The sequence below is a fragment of the Asterias amurensis genome, chromosome 5 (assembly GCF_032118995.1).
Source record: "Asterias amurensis chromosome 5, ASM3211899v1".
Classification (NCBI taxonomy): domain Eukaryota; kingdom Metazoa; phylum Echinodermata; class Asteroidea; order Forcipulatida; family Asteriidae; genus Asterias; species Asterias amurensis.
The window spans coordinates 25,279,187-25,300,438 of NC_092652.1; the positions used below are offsets into that span (position 1 = coordinate 25,279,187).

Here is a 21,252-nt window from a genome sequence, read left to right on the forward strand (position 1 = left end):
TCGCATGCCTATAACACTGAAAGACGCGCTGATCTAGCCGTAGCTGTAGCCGAAGTCACTGTTTCGTACACGGCCTTATAACCGTAATTGCTTCGCCCTTCCAGGAAACTATAATAGCAGTTTATGATCAAATTTATTAGGTTAATAGTAATTTGGTTCCCTAGGTTTCCAATCTGACGGTGAAGGTAATATTACAAGATTGGTATAGAGCTGACTAAATAGCCGCAGACAGTGTTTATGCTTTGTTTGATCAACAATACATTAAAGGCAGTGGACACTATTGGTAATTACTCAAAATAATTATTAGCATAAAACCTTTCTTGACAACGAGTAATGGGGAGAGGTTGATGGTATAAAACATTGTGAGAAACCTTCTCCCTCTGAAATAATGTAGTTTACGAGACAGAAGTAATTTTCCACGAATTTGATATTTGATTTCGAGACCTCAGATTTAGAATTTGAGGTCTCGAAATCAAGCATCTGAAAACACACAACTTCGTGTGACAAGGGTGTTTTTTTCTTTCATTACTATCTCGCAACTTGACGACCGATTTTTCTTAAATTTTCACATGTTTGTTTTGTTATTAATATGTTGAGATACACCAACTGTGAAGGCTAGTCTTTGACAATTACCAATAGTGTCCAGTGTCTATAATGTGGGGAAAAACTGATGGGGAAATAGTGAAAAAAGATCCACATTTTCATCATGTACCGAGTTGACCTCAATTTTGATTGTGCCGAACGAAATCAGCTGTTGCGTTTTCAGTTACAGTTTTCTCGAATATGACTTCACGGGTGAAATACCCATCACATTAACATATCTAGTTAGGCCTATGAACTTTATAAGCAGTAAGCTTTTAGACTAAAAATATAAACATGTTGGTTTTTATCTTTTTAACCTTGTGTATAACCTTTAATTACTTTATTCAACCAAACAATCACCTTGAAATGTTTCACACATTTTCCTGTAAGTGTTGTTTCAAATGGGCACCAACCACCATTGCAGTAATGTTGTCGATTTAGTTTTGTTTAGACTAGACTGATTTGACTCTACATTCATGAGTTAGCTATTGTCCATGCTATTGTCGAACTAAGGAAACTGTGACCTATAAACTTCTAAGCACCTCTGAGACTCTGTCTATCAATTTAAAATATTGCAATGATGCATCGACCACTTGCACATTAAAGAACGAAACGAAATTTAGAAAACCTGATCGCTTTCATTGTCTGTTTTTTCCTGTTAACTTCTAAACCAAAGATTATCCATTGATAAATCCAATTGAAAATATTGTAATGATGATGTATCGACTGCTAACTCAAAGTGTATATATATTTGCATAACGAAGAAAGAAACTGTTTGTTTTCATTGTCGTTTTCACTGCTTGAAGTTCTAAGCACAACGTCAATCTAATATAATTCCATTGAAAACATGTAATGATGTATCGACCGATAATTAAAAACAAATAAAACAAAATTGGCACATCGAGCAACGAAACCAAATTTAGAAAAACCTTTCGTTTTCATGGTCGTTTCCGTCGCCTTCTAAGCACATATGAAACTGATTAAATCACAGTGAAAACAATGAAATGATGTATCGACCGTTAATTAAAATTAAATAAAAATAATATTGGCACAAGGAGGAATGGATCAACATTTTAGAAACACTGTTCGTTTTAGTGTCGTTTTCATTGCCTTTGACTTCTAAGCACCTATAATATGAAACTGATAAAATCACATTGCAAACGTTGTACTGATGTATCGACCGAAAATCAAATATCTACAAAAAATAATTACACGTTGAGGAATGGAACAAAATTTAGAAACATTGTTGATTTTCATTGTCGTTTTCATAGCATGAAACTTCTACCGTATTATTATGCGGATAACACGCGTCTCATCTGACTTTCAGAGGTATACGAATCTGATAACATTCAGTTGAAAACATTGTAATGATGTATCGACCGATAATTAAAATAATAATAATAATAATAATATTTACACGTTTGCACGACATTTAGAAGCGCCGTTCTTTTCCGTTGTCCGTATATGTGTAGTGCATGTCAAAACAGCTGCGGATTTTGGTATATTTTATATAATATTGACAGTTGACAGTTGACAATAATGCACTGTGACACTTCTTTTTTTGTTACTGAAACGTCTTTGGGGATGTTTATTCAGTTTTGCCAACCTAGATCACATCAACAGTGACAATTGCCCCCAACCAAAAACCATGTCACCCCATACCTTTTACTATGGTGCATTTGAAGTCTGCAACCTTTCGAAATAACACGTTCACATTTTGTATATTTCGCTGTGATGTGAAGGTCGGAAGAGTCCTTGGAATTCGCGTCGGGCTGTCACAACAGGCCAGCCAAGCAACAAACGTATGCGACATTTGACATGGAAGGGTTGACAAATGAATTAAACACAGACTCACTGAACCCGAACACACCGACCGACAATGAACTTTTGATGCACACTCTCCTAGAATGCATTACTACACATCACAAGCGCACACAATCTGCAACTGTTATTATTTCAGATTGCGAGTATGAGTGAAAGGTCACTTGGGGACTGCGATGTACTTCATTTCCAAACGCAGATTCAACCTAAACAAGGCCACAGTGTTGTTATAATAAGGCCCTACTTGCAAAACCATTGCATTCTCAACATGTGTTCTTATCATATTTTTATTAACAGGGCCGGCATTACATAGGGAGTCGGCAAGAGTCACGTCTAATGAATTGTCATGAATTTATTGTGGAATTTCTTATTTTTTTGCCGCTTATTTTAGGTTTCTAATGGCAATTTACCGGTGTTTTTGCAATTTATCAATATCCATGTTATATTGGGCATTTATTTCATAACTGTTATCCGCTTCTGTTAATTGGATAACATTTTCTCATTATAAATCAATAAGTTGTTCTTCATTTATTTACTTATAGATTATGGGGTTTTCCTATCTATCACACAACAAGTGTTGTGATGAGACTCAGTGTTTTATGATAATTAATATAATGATGCTATACATACATGGGGGGAAAAATATTAATTTGGTTTGACAATGACACAGATAAATGTATCTAAAGAGTCCTGCTGGAAATACGTCCACACATGCTACTCAATCTGATTCGAACCCACGACCAACGCCGCATGTAAGGATGTCATTTCGACTACACCATGTATAAAGCTTACCGCCACAGCAAGTCATGAATTACCCTGTAACTGTTGTGTAGCCAGGGATCACAGTGAACGCGGGACGTGAACCAAGAACATCTGAAGTTGGGTGACCTGAACTCAGCTCTCTATTTAGTTCGGGCAGAAAGCAATTACCCTGTAACTGTTGTGCAGCCAGGGATCACAGTGAACGCGGGACGTGAACCAAGAACATCTGAAGTTGGGTGACCTGAACTCAGCTCTCTATTTAGTTCGGGCAGAAAGCAATTACCCTGTAACTGTTGTGTAGCCAGGGATCACACACAAGTTACGAAACAACCTGCGAATAGGCAGCGGAGGGATCACAGGGGGGGGGGACGTTGTATGTCAATGGGAGACTTTTGGAAGCTAGAGGTCAACAGTGTTACCAGGTAAATTTCAAAGTTTACGTCTTTGTAAGCATGCTCGTATTTCCAAAAACAATGGATTTACATAGTACACCGCTGCCTCATAGAGCCCCAAAACGTCTCCAATTTGTTGCAGAATGTCCCCACAATCCATCAAACATCGGCAGTGGTTTTTAACTTCCAAGCTCGCAATGATTCGTTTCCACTACTGAACAATAATTGAGGGAAAAAAGGTTCCGTAATGAGTTTGCTCGGGCAGAGGTATTCCCGGTACAAACTCGGCAAATTAATTTCACCATCGAACGAGTTTATTTGTTCGTTTGCGGGTTCTCTCCCGTTACGTCCAAAACCAATAATCCAATTTGTTAGCACTGTGTGTTTGAGACGAACGGCAAATAGAGACAGAAGCATTTTCCACAAACCCTACAAATTATAAATTATCCTTTCTTTGACTAATTGCACTGAATGTATTTATATACACTAAACAAGATCTGTTCCCGAACTACTTGGAGGCATTGACTGAGTTTGTTTTTAATCTTCGACTTGCAGTAAAGGTGTCGACGGACCTACATAAGACGTTGGTAAGAAAGCCCTTGAGAGATGGTATCCTGCCACTTCACTTGAAAGAAGTGAGTGTGGATGTGTGCTTTAGTACCAGCCACATATCAACTAACGATTGATATCAGTTTGTCTTGCTAATTCACTTCCGCAAAACTAACAACTTCTAACTAATCGCATAAACTGTAACTGAAATAGCATACGACGGAGCCATAAAAGTGAACAAGCTTTAGTCACTGGTACTCACGACGTGTCGTTGGTACACGACAATGAAACCAAACAAATAAAATCAGTGGGATATTCCCAATGCATGGTTTTCAATACAACCTTACATAAATACTAGCTTATTAAAAAAAACTGCATATGCTTTTGAAACTCATTGTCTGATGTGTAAATAAAACAAAATGTGGAGTTTGTTTTTCCCTTGTATGTGATTATTAAAACCCTTTTACTGGTGTGTATGCCCTTTTCTTTGGAACTGGTTTTCCCTAGCAAGAAATCTGATGGAATTTCAACCAAAACTGTACTTCAATGATGTATAAAACATGAAGTGACCAATCTTTAAAAATGTATTTATCCTTTCACACTCATGATCAGGTACATACAATTCGATGAAACACAAAACGAGGGTATCAGTCATCAATATTAGTGAGGTATTCAGACATAAGCCCATAGAACCTATTGTTGTTAGAATATATTATTTCCCTTAATATTCTCCATGCACAACAAATACCAATTCACAAGGCTATAGTATAAACTGGTAAAACGTTTCAACTAATGACAATCGGAACTTCAATACCGACGGGACAATAGAATCAGGTCAGGCTACTTCGCCATAATTATCTGCTCTAAATAACTCAAAATGGAAACGTCACAAACACATACAAACATTCACAAAGCGGTGTTTAGTTATATTAGGCAGGCCTGGTCACACAACGTTCTCAATTGAAAATGTATACCTTAATCTTTTCCCAATTTAGGAAAACTTTGGAGAGTCGAGCTAGAGAGCGCGCATAATTTAAACGGATCATTTCGCACGCACGGACACCTTTTCAGGGCCTGTTGAACAACGCGGGCTTCGTAGCAGTTGAAGCGCCAAATAGCCATCGCTCGTCATTCTGGGTCTATGGGCAGTATCACAGAAAGCTATACATCACAAGCATCAGAAGAACGGAACGCGTGCCACAACAGAGGATCATACAAAGGACCCATGTCGCCGGAATAACGTCATTAGCTCTTCCCTGAAATACCCAAAGCTTTGGGGACTGCCGTGGTGTGACTAAATAATATAAAATTGGACTTCGACACCCTAACGGCACTTGCTGAGCAAGAGAACACCTCTACATACCTGGATGAACTACTCTCAAGACATGATATAATTCGATTTGGGATGCAAAGCTTTTCATATCGTGGACAAACAACTATTAAACTTGCAAACATAGTTCAGACTCGTGACCCCGCCCCACAACCACGCCTATTGTCTCCCTTCTTGTCACAATGCACAGAATAGTGATGAAGCCGGTTCTAATAGTATGTTTAAGTACACAGTTGAAGGTGAACATGTAAGAGCGATTGAGAAGTTGTTAAAAACAGATGATGGCAATATTATTATTTCATTAGCAGGTAAATCCAAAACCATATAAGAAGGAACATGTATTACCTCAACTAGTCTCCTGCGTGTGAAAACAAGCCTAAAGCTAGTAAGCTCAGTGTTGATCAAATAGAAATTAGACAACAAATACCATAAACAAAGAAAGATCAAAGATATTTGCAATTAGTTTCTGTCATTTCATGAATGAGTTTAAAGGAACACGTTGCCTTGGATCGGTCGAGTTGGTTTTTGAAAAGCGTTTGTAACCGTTTTTTATAAAATGCATATGGGTAGAAAGATGTTGTAAAAGTAGAATACAATGATCCACACAAACATGCCTCGAAATTGCGTGGTTTTCCTTTTACCTCGTCGACTAACACGTCGGCCATTTATGGGGGTCAAAATTTTGACTCCCATAAATGGCCGACCATGTTAGTTCGCACAGTAGAAGGAAAACCACGCAATTTCGCGGCAAACTTGTGTGGATCATTGTATTCTACTTTTAAAACATCTTTCCAACCATATGCATTTTATAAAAAACGGTTACAAACGCTTTTGTTTTGACCAACTCGTCCGATCCAAGGCAACGTGTTCCTTTAACCTCAAAGCGAAGACTACACCATTCGACAGCACATCCATATGCCTTTTAAACCATACATCAGTTCAATTCAAATCAAATCAACATTTTACATTACACTTTGCTTCATAAAATTAAGCATTAGTCAAAGGATCACAACTGTCTGGTAAATTTGAGGGGGAAATAGTCTTATGTAAATCGGAACTTAAGAGAGGATAGAGGCTGTCAGATTATGCCCAGGCTTGTATGACAACCTCCAAGTACAAAGTACAAACATGGAGACAAGATAAACAGGTTATGCAAAACGAGAAATCACGGTGCAGCCATCTTGAATTTCTCCCATTGATATCAATGTTACCAACCAAGGCTGACATAATAAAATAGTCTGGTTCCTAATTGCAAGATGATAGTTAGCATTCATTATTGTTATTCTACATGAGGAACATGACCAATATGGAGGCAGCATGATAAGTGTCTGTAGAGGCCTCTGCAAGACCATCTGAATTCAAGGCAATTGAATGGAAGGCAATTTTAGTAGGGTCATATCTTTGGATTCCGTGACCATTTTTTTGCTACCTTTTTTTCTCGATGGATTTGACTTCAGGAACCATTTAAAAGGAAAATTAGCTCCTATGAACCTCTGAAATGTGATAGGAACTTTTTTTATTGCGCAATATTCAAAATGGCCGCCGACGCCATCTTGAAAAACATAAATTGTAATAGCTCTGGCACCAGATGACCTAGATGGACAAAGGAGATGTCCTTTTCCACTATATCTGACATGACAAATACACTGGAGTGGTAATTGTAAGGTTTGGGGGCCATCTTGACTTCTAAATCCAATATGGCCGCCGACGCCATCTTGAAAAACATAAATTGTAATAGCTCTGGCACCAGATGACCTAGATGGACAAAGGAGATGTCCTTTTCCACTATATCTGGCATGACAAATACACTGGAGTGGTTATTGTTAGGTTTAGGGACCCCCTTGACCTCTAAATCCAATATGGCCGCCGGACGCCATCTTGAAAACCATAACTTTTATTAGCTCTGGCACCAGATGACCTAGACGGACAAAGGAGATATCCTTTTCCACTATATCTGGCATGGCAAAGACACTGGAGTGGTTATTGTAAGGTTTGGGGACCATCTTGACCTCGAAATCCAATATGGCCGTCGGATGGCATCTTAAAAAACATAACTTTCATTAGCTATCGCACCAGATGACCTAGACAGACAAAAGATATGTCATTTTCCACTAAATTTGGCATTACAAGTCTACTGGAACGGTTATTGTAGAGAGTGGGGATCATCCTAAACCCCAAATCCAAGATGGCCGCTGTCACCATCTTACAAATTATGAATTGTAATAGCTCAGGCACAAGAAGAGCTGTACAAACAAATATGGTGTAATTGTCCACTATTTCTGGCATTACAACTGATTTTAACTGATTCAAGCACTCTCGATACATACGGGCAAAAAACTCGCTGTGTAATCCTTGCATTGGCCCAGGGCCAAAGATGACCAAGTGAGACCTAAACCAGAAGAACAGACTGTGCCAGGGTTTTCAGGGCTTCAGCCAACATGTCAAAACCAGAGGAAAGTCGAGCAATTTCATACGACTTACCCCAACCCACTTGTTAAGACGATTTATTTGATGTGATGTGTAAACTTGGAAAGCCAATCAAAGAGAAAAATATGCCTTTCGCAATAATTGTTGGTGACCATCCTGTAAACTTTCCACAAAATCATACCTTTCACGGGACCTTTCCACATCAATGTCACTCATCTACGCTATATTCAAGAGGTTTAAAGGGATCTGGCATCTTAGATGTTTTGGTTGCAGCGGGTGTCATTGCAGATTGTTCTGTTATTCGGGCCCTTCGTGGGAAAAGAGCGGGTTCGTGCCTGTATAACTCTACTACGAGACTGTTCCGTCATGCCAGGACAAAAACACATAACTTGAAGCGTATTTGCTAAGCGTATTGAGGCTTTCTTGCTAAGCTCCGACTTTCAAACAGTGTTCAAGAACTTTCAGATTCACATGATGAACTTAAGTACAATGCTGATCTGATTGACCTACATGATTGTAGTTGACACTCTCTTCAAGGACTTTGAGGGTTCCCAACAAGCAGAATACTGGATTTCCTTCATGGAAATGGTGGAGATTCTGACTCAAAACGAGCAACTGGACAGAGTTCAAGTCTTCACTCGACCTCATGCTTCCATGGATGTGAATCTATGACAATGACACGTATGGTCGGCATCTTCCCGATTTTACGAGTTCAAGTCTTCACTCAACCTCATGCTTCCATGGATGTGAATCTATGACAATGACACGTATGGTCGGCATCTTCTCGATTTTACGGCAGTACTTGATACCCTTCCTGAAGACCAGGCTGCGTTCAAGGAATATGGTATGTTGCGCACTCAATGATTGGAAAACCTTTCATGTGTCGCCCTTGACATTTGGATAGAGCCAACAATGAATAAGGGCTCTAAGCTGATATCTAAGCTGAAATCTGGATGACTGGCAATTCCAAACAATGAAAAGCAACTCCTTTCAAAGACTCGAAATAGCAAGCATCAGAACTTTTCAACTCGAGAATTGCAGTAAGGATGGAGGAAATGGAGTGTAAAGCTTTGGCCTCTGTTCTCTGGCTGGTCGAAACGAGTGGTGCCCAATCTTGAAGACATCCTGCAGCATCGTGTTGTGCCTTGCAATCTTCAACGTCAATGGAACCATGCGTAAGACACAGAAAAGCAAGCTCCCGAAAAATCTCACTTCGATTGCCATTCCAGAGCCTGATGTATTCACATAGATCATCGATATGGGCCTCATATGGCGCTTGACCATTCCTACCACTGAAGACAAACTGCCAATCAGCAATGTTTTCATGAAATCAGAAGATTTCCATGCTCTCCTGAGCACACGTGAGAACAAGGCAAGATCCGCCTTCAAGTTTTCCTCCAAGAAGCTTTCCTGAGAACAGCAGAGTCAACCAGTATTGAGATAATCTACGTGTATAGTAGGCAGCACTGCTAAGAATCTCGCAGGCAGTCTGATGCCAGAGCTTAATATTGTGCCCATGCAGAGGCAGACACTGCCATATTCACCATGTACATTGTGCTTTGTTCTGATGGCTACTCAGAAGCAGTCATTTTTTATACTGAGAACACTGACAACTTTGTACAAGTGGCATATATAATTCTCAGAATACATCAGGGCTCATGTGTGTGTACAACGCAAACATCAGCTTATCAAGCCACTTCCATCATACCACTTTATGTTCTTTGGGTGTGACAATAACTCTGGTTTCTATGGATCAATCGGGTTGAAAATTCCAAAGAGGCACAAGACCTGCTAGCAGTATTAAACAGCTCCCTGTGACACAAAAGATTATCAGCAATTTGGAGCAATTTGTCATACGTGTATGGCGATTGTAAAAGCAAGGCCCTGGGAGAAGTCCGAGCTGCCAAGTGAAGAGTGCAGGAAAAAGAGCACTATTTGGCTTGTGCCTGACTTGGACAGTCTCTGTCCACACTTGGAGCGTGCATACTTATTAAGTTAAGAAGTCACCCCCTCACCAATAGGCCATGGGTTGCATCTTGCAAATGGCTTGTCTGCCAATCCGTTATACTAAGCCCCCATTCCCTGATCCATGTCCCTACCAACAAACCCGCAGACACATGACAACAGTGATAGCGGTAGCGTAAGTGAAAAGTGAGATAGGTTGTGATAGTGAAGCTGCTATGATGTGAATCTTGGATTTAGAGGTAAGGATGACTCCAGAACTATGAAAAACATTTAAAAATTAATTTGTAATGCCAGAAACAGTGGAAAATGACACACTATTTGTTTTTATAGCTCTTCTTGTGCCACAGCTTTCACATTTCAAATTTTGAAGATGGCGTTCGGTGGCCATATTGGATTTCGAGGTCAAAATGGTCCCTTACAATTAACACTCCAGTGTATTTGCCATGCCAGATCTAGTGGAAAAGGATATCTCCTTTGTCCTTCTAGGTCATCTCGTGCCAGAGCTAATGAAAGTTTTGTTTTTCAAGATGGCGTCGGCGGCCATATTGGATTTCGAGGTCAAGATGGTCCCCAAACCTTACAATAACCACTTCAGTGTATTTGCCATGGCCCATGCCAGATATAGTGGAAAAGGATATCTCCTTTGTCCGTCTATATAGGTCATCTTTGTGCCAGAGCTAATTAAAGTTATGTTTTTCAAGATGGCTTCCGGTGGCCATATTGGATTTAGAGGTCAAGATGGCCCCCAAACCTTACAATTACCACTCCAGTGTATTTGTCATGTCAGATATAGTGGAAAAGGACATCTCCTTTGTCCATCTAGGTCATCTGGTGCCAGAGCTATTACAATTTATGTTTTTCAAGATGGCGTCGGCGGCCATTTTGAATATTGCGCAATAAAAAAAGTTCCTATCACATTTCAGAGGTTCATAGGAGCTAATTTTCCTTTTAAATGGTTCCTGAAGTCAAATCCATCGAGAAAAAAAGGTAGCAAAAAAATGGTCACGGAATCCAAAGATATGACCCTACTATTTAGCTTCAATGGGCAGAGCAATGGAACACTTATGGTTACAAAATCATTATGCGCCTTCCTTCATGAATAATGTGTAAACCCAGAAATATTTCTGAAAATCGAAGATTTTGAAGGTCGTCTACTCGTGTATTGAAATTGGTCTAAAAGTCAAAGCCCTGGGTCCATTTGCATGGAGCTGCTTAAGCAGAAAATGTTGCTTAACAATGTTCCGCTTAGCAGACAAGAGGAGGATACCAGTCACAAAATGTACATTGTGTCACGCACGCGCGGTGGCTTTTTTTTCTTCTTTTTCTTTTTTGCTGGAACCTATTTCTAGTGAGCCGAATTATGCTGAGCTAAGCTACTTTTTGTTAAGCAGCCTTATGAATTTTAGCACTGGGGTTGTTGCATTGTAGCCAAAAGCAATTCTGGTATGCTTGACCCCTTGAGTATAGGTCTTGCCCGTTTGCTCATTTATGTTTATTTTTGGATGGGCATAGATTGGTATAATGTCTAGTGACACGACACCTGCTGCTCTAGAACGGAGGGAGTTTGGAAGTTCGAATCCCACTCTAGTACATGTACATAGTAGAATACCTATGGGGTTTTCCCACAGGAATCGGGCACCAATTTATACAACACTATTTATAAGAAGAAAAAAACAATTGTGAGCCCCACTGATGTCGAATTTTAACTCTGATTAAAAACCTATCAAATAATATAAATTCATTTAAAGCCATTATACACTTTCGGTAAACAGTATTGTCCAAGTCCCACACTTCGTGTATCACAACTTATATAAAATAACAATCCTGTGGAAATTTAGGCTCAATCGGACATCGGAGTCGGGAGAAAATAACGGGAAAACCCACTCCTGTTTTCGCGCGTTTCGCCGTGTCATGACATGTGTTTATAACCAATTCCGTAATTCTCGCTAACGAGAATTTATATTGTTTTACCGTTTTCTCAAAAAGTAAAGCATTTCATGGACTAATATTTCAAGAGAAATCTTTCACCATTACCTTCTGTAAACCCTGTAAGTTATTTGTAAATCTGTGAACTTTTTTCTTTTTTTTCTGTACCGAAAGGGTCCAATGGCTTTAAAATCTTCGGCTTCACAACTTTGTGGAATTGCATATCACACGAACAAATTATTCGCAAGCTATTTGTACACAGCGACTGTTGTACACTCAACCATGCTTCCCGTGTCATATTGCAAGCCGTCCAAATGTTAACAGCTGCCCGTATGTGTTTTAGACAATCGTCCTGAAACCATAAGACCATAGAAACAGCTAAAGTAATTTGCATGGCAGCACGATTAATAGGTTCTAGACAGATCATCAGCAACTGCATGACTTGGGTTCACGGCAACCGTTGACAACATCTAACAGCTAACAGTTTAATTTGCTCCCACGAAACGTCAAACTATTACAGGAATGACCATGTACACGGGCGGTCCACGATCAAGGTAATAGCACACAGACTAAACTAATCTAATACAATCTTTAGGTAAAGCCAAAACAAATATCTCCATGAAAAGATAACAATTCTCAGCAATTAATTGTTAACCACCTGTTGTTTATAGCTACTAAACATTATACACAGTCATGTGTACTACATTTAAAACACACTGTACTGCACATCGGGCAAGTACGTTTACATATTTTTTCAAGTCTAACAAATATCCAGTGCGCTCCTTACTATAGTGGAGTATTTTTGTGCGTCACACAACTCATTCATAAATAACTTCTCAGTAATCGCGTTCATTTCTCCACATGTAGGCCTACACAACTCATAGATACAGATATATGATACAGACGAAACCTACGGGAACAATACAAGTCACAGTTGTGGCGGGAACATATGAATCCTTCAAACTTTCACACCACGCAATGTGATTGAAAGCTGAAAACATCTTCAGTCTTCAGGGGTTGATAACTTGGAGTTCATCAAATACAGGGTGCGTTCGTTTAGCTTCTTTGGGTCGACCCAGGTGTGTGGCGGGGTGTTTTTTTTTCCCAGGACAACGTGGGTTAATACATGTATCTGCACACGCTCGCCCTGGAAAAAAAACCTGTCACACACCGGGGTCGACCCAGGAAAGCTAAACGAACGCACCCGGCCCACAGTGAGTTCTAGTATTGCGTAGCCACGACGGTTTGTTACAAGAATCAGAACTGCAAGATCAAAGCCGTATAATCCTTCTGTTCGAGTGAGCCAGCACGTTCTTTTTAAGCCAAAATCAAATCATGTAATTCCATTGCGGCTGTTACAGTCTCAGAAATAACTGCCGTCAAGGGCATGAGATTGTCGGCTGGACATTTCGTGTGACATCTTTAGAGTCCGTGAGAGAGCGCTGTAGTGATAAAAAAAAACTCGCGTGTAGAGATCTTTGTATCGATTCACTAGTCGTGAGAGACAAGGTATCTCGCCTGAAAATAATGGTGATAGATTTACAGCCGCTACTAGACAAGTGACTTGAATATTGATGTTTTGATTTTAAAGTTTAAACTTTTGCTGTTAGCACTGTGTGGTAGTAGAGGTAACTGGAGTATATAACCAATGTGTAGGACTCGTTACGAGTGGTCGGTGATCTGTGTCCAGGCGGGAGGAAAGTTCTGGGTACGAGATCAAAAAGTACCTTCACGTGACAGCTTTTGAAAACTAATCCGCCGCTTACATGAATTGTACCAATACGGAAACGTAATAGTTGGTATGTAATGACATACTTAGGATGTGTATGTGTTATTTGGGATCGGATATCACTTCGGTATTTCAGTGGTTTTGTGTAAGAAGTGGGCGGCCTAAAGACTTTAGGTCAGTCGGGTATTGAGCAAAACAGGCTGGGATTAAACACTGATCAAACTGCCACTGATCTTAAATACGCTGTTTCAACATATTTACCTATCCTTTCTTTCACAGTACCAAGGTTTCAATTTGTATTGACACATTATAACAGTATAACATTGGTAGTTCTGAAGGTCGGTTAAACTTACGGATTTCAGGAATGTTTAGCAAACATATAAAAAAGTGAAACTATGTCTGCTCCATAATATACTCGCGTGCATTATTATTTCAATACGAGTTTAAAATTTCAAATCTGCAAGCTAACATTAATTATAAAATTTGTTACTCCATTTTCGATGCTGTCACCTTTGAACCCAACTTGACCGTTTTATTTAATTTATATTGTTGCATCTTCCCTACTTCGGGGAACTTAAACACGACTGAACCAATAACAACAACAACAACAACAAAATGTACTCACTGCGTGCAAATGGCTTGACAGATTTAAGCAAGTGTGCCTTAAGCTCCTCATGTGTGCTAGTTCGATCTACCGTCTCCGACTCCGGTGTAAGACCATGTGAGCGCATAACATCCATTAATCCAGCGGATAGAAGATAGCAGTAGGTAAGTCGCTCTTGTTTCTCAGCGTCAGCCGCCAAAACTACAGTTGTATTCCACTTGAATGTATTTTGAAGTACATCGTATATTATATTGCCGAGTTTGGTTGCTGTCACGGACATTCTGGTGACGGCTCCACCGTCGAATATGCTTGCAACACAGCCAGAGGTAACGTAGACCTTCCTCCAATGTTCCACCAGTCGGGCTATGTTGGCAGAGGCGTACCCACAGGCCGGGCCTAGGTACATGTCAACCGCCTCCTGGCGTGACCGAAGTGCGTCCACAGCGAGTTTTAGCACCTCGTCCTGGCTGCATTTGGAGTCGTATTCCCGAACAGATACCTCGTAAGAACTCCCGATTAGACTTTTTACGCGGTCACTTTGTATGGCTATCCATATTCCGGGGACCACCTTGGCGGTGGCGAAATCAAACCAGGGGTCATCGGGCAGCAGCACGGCCAAGTTTATCCTCTCGAGTCCCTTCGGTTTGAGAGGTGCCAATGAACCATTCGCTGAGACTTTACATTCAATTTCGCAAGAGGACATCAGAAGGAAATAAAATATCACCAAGTTCCTAAGAAAACAGCATCTTGATTTCCTATCCATCGTTGCGGCAATACTTCGTGCAAGATTATCACTGCAAACTTTCAAACAATTCTTTGATTGTTATCGCTACACAAAGTAGGTTTGGTACATGTCAACGGCCCCTGCCACGTGTTTTCAAATAAGAGCATTAGGGTCACGCAGTTTGTAGAATGAGCGATTATGACTTGTAGTAGTCGGCAAAACAGAGATATTGTGAGCGGTTTTTGTTTTACCAAAAGCGTCTTGACTACGAATAGCTTGATGTCTTCCCAACACGGCAACTGTTCATGTCCTATTCACCTCCAGCTGATCAAGTTCCAAAGCTCATAATATTCCGAGACGATAGTCAGTGGTTTCTTTTACTAAACTGCATGAGTTGACCGTAACAGATGATGAACTTGAAGTTATCGTACTCGCGCCAACCAGCCACAAACCACAACTTATGTACGCAAGCATTGGCCGGTGCATGAAATATCAATGGCACTCGTACGCAAGCATACCTTCACTTTTGCAGTACATCGTCAGTGTAATGTACAACCAGCCAGAGAGATAGAGCATCTCATTCCACACGCGGACTAATAAATGCGCAGACGCGTCCCTCAACCAATGGTAGTTGTTTATATGCGCGCTTATTTAACTGCGGAGTGAAAACAAAACAGTCGTGTGTGCAGCTGCGCAAAGCTTGTCCTTTATGGCAACAAATCATTTGGATGGTGTCTCCGGCCGGCCACGTCGTTTAGATTTAGACGGGTGGGAGTTCTCGGTTGAAGTCATTTCGAGGCGTATTACATTGCGATTACTTGCAAATCAGTCCATAATAACATTTCACTACAACCAGGCTGCCTCGACGGTCATCACCGTGGAGAATTCCATTGCTGCAGTGCATGTTAAGTACATGTAACTGTCACAGTGTAGTCCGCGATACATAAACATTGTAGAGGTTTTGATATTAACATTTTCATACGTAACAAATTTGATAATATTGTATCCCTAGCGTATCATAGTAATGATGGACGGTTGTCGTAAATTGGTTTAATTGATAATGCATGAGCCTATGGTGCGTGAAGCATGCACTGTCGTACAACCAAAACCATACAATGGACCTTTTATGAAAAAAGAGACAATGGAAAGGCTAGGATGCGTACCTGCTCGGCAAAGAGTGTTTTTACTTGCATACAAGTTACAAGCTTTGTGTAGCCCAGTGATTTGGGACAAAATGACGCGGAAGTTAGATGTGTCCTTCAGTTGATGACTATATTTTTTAACAGACTAAACCGAGTGATAGCTAATAACAATAATAATAACAGTAGGTATTTGTAATGCGCCAAATCAATCTTTACAGATGTTCAAGGCGCAAGCAGAGACAATGTAAACACAAAATACATGTACAATCCAGTGAATGCTAAACAAACAATAACAATAACACCATTTGAAAACGAAAACAATTTGGGAAGAAATCAGAGGAGAAACCACAACCAGACCTGCAGCATTGAGCCAAAGAAAGTCCCGCCAAAGCCGGTCTCTCTATAACAAGAACTTGCAGGCCAAGCCGAGCGAAACCGGGCACACACTAAAACACACTGATGGATTATCGCTTGATATAGGAGTAGTGAAGTCAAGGTGGCACTGGGGCGCCACAGGTGCACATGCCCCCGTTTAAAAACATATTTTAAAATCTGAGTTTTAAGGACCGGAACCGGAGTACATAGTTACATTTTAAACCCTTTATATGTAATAATGTCTCAACAAAAATGTTTTATGATGATGTACAATATTTTACACACTCACACTTACATTAAATTACATTTTAGAAAGGCGATGGAACGAGGCTTGTTTAAGAAAAAGGGCAAACGGAAACCTGGCAAAAATAATACCCTACTTTACGGCGCTTGATTTTAACTTAAAGACATAGACACTATTGGGAATTGTGAAAATTCAATCGGTCGTCGAAGTTGCGGAATGATAACGAAAGAAAAAGGTCTCGAAATCAAATTCGTAGACAATTACTTCTGTCTCGAAAACTGTGTTACTTCAGAGGGAGCTGTTTATCACAATGTTTTATACATTCAACCTCACCCCATACGCGTTACCAAGTTAGGTTTTATGCTAATAATTATTTTGAGTAATTATCAATTAAGTGTCCACTGCCTTTAAAGCCATTATACACTTTCGGTAAACAGTATTGTCCTAGTCCCACATTTCGTGTATCACAACTTATATATATAAAATAACAAACCTGTGAAAATTTAGGCTCAATCGGTCATCGGAGTCGGGAGAAAATAACGGGAAAACCCACTCTTGTTTCCGCACGTTTCCCCGTGTCATGACATGTGCTTAAAATAAATCCGTTATTCTCGATATCGAGAACTGATATTGTTTTAATGTTTTCTCAAAAAGTAAAGCATTTCATGGAATAACATTTCAAGAGAAGTCTTTCACCATTACCTTCTATAAACCCTGTAAGTTAATTGTAAATCTGTGATATTTTTTTTGATTTTTTTTCTGTACCGAAAGTGTAGACTGGCTTTAAACAATAAAACAGAGATACTCAAGCCGATGTTTTTGAAAGGATAACTTATTTGGCCATATTTAAGGCAGAATATTATCGGCCCAGCTTGGATTACCTACAAGGTAATCTAAAACTGACGATAAAGGAGTAGGTTTACATAAAATGATCATGTCCCTGGTAAAAAAAAAACTGCCTCAAAATTAATCCAAGATTTAAACATAATATGAGTTCATCTCATTAAAAAAGGATATAGCCGTAGCCGTAGTTGAAGCCGTAGCTGTTAGCCGAAGACAAATCCGCCGATGTGGACGCGGTCTATGACTGTTTCGCCGAGCGCGCCCTCTTTCCAAAGTCAATGGCAGATGTTTTAATGTTTGCAACAAAATTGTGTTCATCATCACCATCATTTTTAGGCTGTGTTCATCCAGTGTAGGATGCAGCCCTCGTCATGTAAATGCCATTCATTTCTATTCCTTGCAGTTGTGGTCCATGTTGTTCCTGCAAAACCCTGATTTCGGCTCTCCATCGTCTTCTTTGTATTCAACATTATTCAACAATATTTAGTTATAAAGTACCATCTAGCTCAGTCACAACCCAACACCTCCTCCCCCTCCACTGCCCCTTGGCGGCCCTGCCGTCGATTTAACCAAACTCTTCACAGTTTAGGAATAGTCTTAGGACTTAGGACGAGTTAAATTCCATATCCAAAGACGTTGATAGTACGCATTGAACACATCCTAAATTAGGGCGGTCATTAATCCCTAGCGGGAGTGTCAGCTAATTGTGTTAAACAGACAGTTCATTAAAAAGGGAAATTAGCAATAATAATTATAAACGCTGAACCAACCCAGACTGAGAAAATAAGCTGGTACATATTAAAGGCAGAGGACACTATTGGTAATTACTCAAAATAATTTTTAGCATAAAACCTTACTTGGTAGCGAGTAATGGGGAGAGGTTGGTGGTATAAAACATTGTGAGAAACGGCTCCCTATGAAGTGTTGATTTCGAGACCTCAAGTTCTAAATCTGAGGTCTCGAAATCAAATTCGTGGAGAAAGAAGTAATTTTCCACGAATTTGATTTCGAGACCTCAGACTTAGAACTTGAGGTCTCGAAATCAACTATCTAAATGCACACAACTTCGTGTGACAAGGGTGTTTTCTTCTTTTATTACTATCTCGCAACTTTGATGACCGATTGAGCTAAAATTTTCACAGGTTATTTATGTTATGCATATGTTGAGATACACCAACTGTGAAGGCTAGTCTTTGACAATTACCAATAGTGTACAGTGCCTTTAAACCAGACCAGAAAAGTTGTTTTTATGCAGTTTTTATGCAGTTTATATGCAGTGTCCACTGCCTGTAAGATCGCCCCCTGTATTACAGTTATGAAAGCATTTCAGAATTCATATTGTTATTATCTGAAACCAAAATATGAATCGAGAACCGACAAATGGCAAAACGAAAGGTTAATAAACATTCCGTGCGCCACCATAAAACCTGGAAATGACCTGGTTTACGAGATCTCTCTTTTAGGAAGGGAATCAACAACGGAATGAATTGAAGGTTTCATTGGAATTGGTTTTCACTCTGGAGTAGGTATTTAGGAATGCGAATGGTTGTTGTGTATGTGTGAAATATGTTTCACAGGCGTTGATTGCTAAAACATCACAAGTTATAACCAGGTCTTAATTTTTTTTTAATCCATCAGGGGTGCTACTTTTTTATCTTTTTCTTTTTTCTCTCTCCTAATTGTATGTACATATTTTGTTTTCTTACTGTTCTTATTGTCTGTACTTGATATTTTACCTGTGAAATTAATAAATGAAATGAAAAGGTCCATTCACACAATAGAGCATGTGTGTACAAGTGCGATCTCGAGACCTCAATTCAATTTAAATATTTTAGTAAGAAATAACTCCTTTTTTAAAACTACGTTACTTACGAGGGAGACGTTTCTTCTGTGTTTTACTATCAAAAAAGCTCTCCATTGATCGTTAACAACAAGTGACCCTTTATGTCATCGATTCCGACTGACGTTAAACCGGTAACTGTGGTCTAAATAAGGTCAAAAACTATTTCCAAACTCGGACCCTTGTGCGTCACTCTTTGCCATTTAACGCCACAATGCGTTTAAGATTCCCGTCCTAATGTCACAATGGGCATTAACAATAACCAACACAAATATCTTATTATAGCCTGGCATTTTCAATTTGAACCTCCCCTCAGTCAAAGTTAAAGGTCCGTCTCGTCATCTTCTGGGAAAACAAGCGCAGATTTTCTCGCAATCCTCGGCGACGCTGCACCCGAGTGAATTCAAAAAACGTCCCTCCGTGCGATCAACACTATGCTAAAGACATTAGGACATTCTGCGGTAATGCTTATGATTAGAGAACACTGTGTTGTTATTGTATTGAAAGGCGGTACTCTTTTTTCCTCAGAGGAGGCTGTGTCACAGAAATAAAATTCCCGGCCAGTTAGATCGTCTTCCCGAAGTGAAAAAACGGGCCCTGGCACTGCGAGCTTTGCAGAGAAGCATTGAAATTCATAACGGCTATTATAAAGGTGACACGCACTTGAACTTCTAGTCCTTCACCTTCTTTGGTTAAGTCAAGGCGTGCCTCCGATATCTCTATGGCCCTCTCTGGCTCTGGCCAACAGTTAGCTTTAAAGGCAGTGGACACTATTGGTAACTACTCAAAATAATTTTCATCATAAAACCTTTCTTGATTATGACTTATGGGGAGATGTTGATAGTATAAAAAATTGAGAAACAGCTCCCTTTGAAGTGACGTATAGCTTTCGAGAAAGGAGTAATTTTCCGCGAATTTGATTTTCGAGACCTTTTTCTTTCATTATCCCGCAACTCCGACGACTGACTGAATTTTCACAATTCCCAATAGTGTCTAGTGTCTTTAAGTTAAAAATCCAGCGCCGTAAAATAGGGTATTATTTTTGCCAGGTTTCAGTTTGCATCAGAAAGCACACAACTTCGTATGACAAGTGTGTTTTTTCCTTTCATTATTATCTCGCAACTTCGACTACCGATTGAGCTCAAATTTTCACAGGTTTGTTACTTTATGCATATGTTGAGATACACCAACTGTGAAAGCTAGTGATCAACACTTTAACGTGCACCCGCACACATGTGAGTCTGAGAGGGGTTACAGCCAGTAACGTTTCTCAGATTATTAGAGATTATTCTTCCTGCATGGACATAACCGTTCTGGATTTACAGCAATAATTATTTTAAAAACGCGACTATACCATTTGAAGTGTAATTTTCACATGATTGTATTGTTAAACACGTATACATGGATCAAAACAAACGAACCGTTTAAAAAACCAAAGGTATTCTTTGCCTTTAAAGAATAATTATCGACTACTTTCAACTGTCGATTTCCACACTTTGATCTGTACTTCAATAATGTTATGCTTGGTCGTTATTAATCGTTTTGTTACTTCAATTTGATTTTTGGCAAAGCTGGTGCTCTCGATCACGTTTTTATATGGGCCGAGCGTCATAAGTTCAGCGATAACCTCACCCATCGCTTCGTCAATACCATCTTCTTGCAGTGATGTTTTTTTTTCTTTTTCTCACGTTATCTTGCGAGGTTGTACAGTGACTTCCGATTCACCAAGAACTAACATGTATTGATGGTGCGGAGGTCAAGATCAATGCATTATAGCAACACACCTGTCTCGCTAGCAATGTCGTTTCATGCCATGCGTGGAACGGTTGATCCAATAGCAAATGTTATTTCGATCTGTCTTTTAAAGGAACATTACAGAATTTGTTTTTGCTAACAAAACAGGTTCTACAGTAAGCACTTTGTGTAATCCACCATACACATAGACTGACAAACATGTAGAAGTTCGAGATCGATCGGCCATATGGGTCGCGCGAGGA

At 39.7% G+C, this 21,252-nt stretch overlaps 2 protein-coding genes across 2 annotated transcripts in view; both read right to left on the reverse strand.

Moving 5' to 3' along the window:
* The window catches only part of LOC139937871 (atrial natriuretic peptide receptor 3-like), a 167,877-nt gene extending 152,557 nt beyond the window's left edge, over nt 1-15,320 (reverse strand). The window contains exon 1 of the mRNA XM_071933243.1: nt 14,109-15,320. Coding sequence (XP_071789344.1) covers nt 14,109-14,850 — 742 coding nt within the window. The 5' untranslated portion in view covers nt 14,851-15,320. The remainder of the gene's footprint in view (nt 1-14,108) is intronic.
* LOC139937870 (atrial natriuretic peptide receptor 1-like) overlaps nt 1-21,252 on the reverse strand; it is a 386,766-nt gene that overhangs the window by 360,281 nt on the left and 5,233 nt on the right. The window lies entirely within an intron of this gene.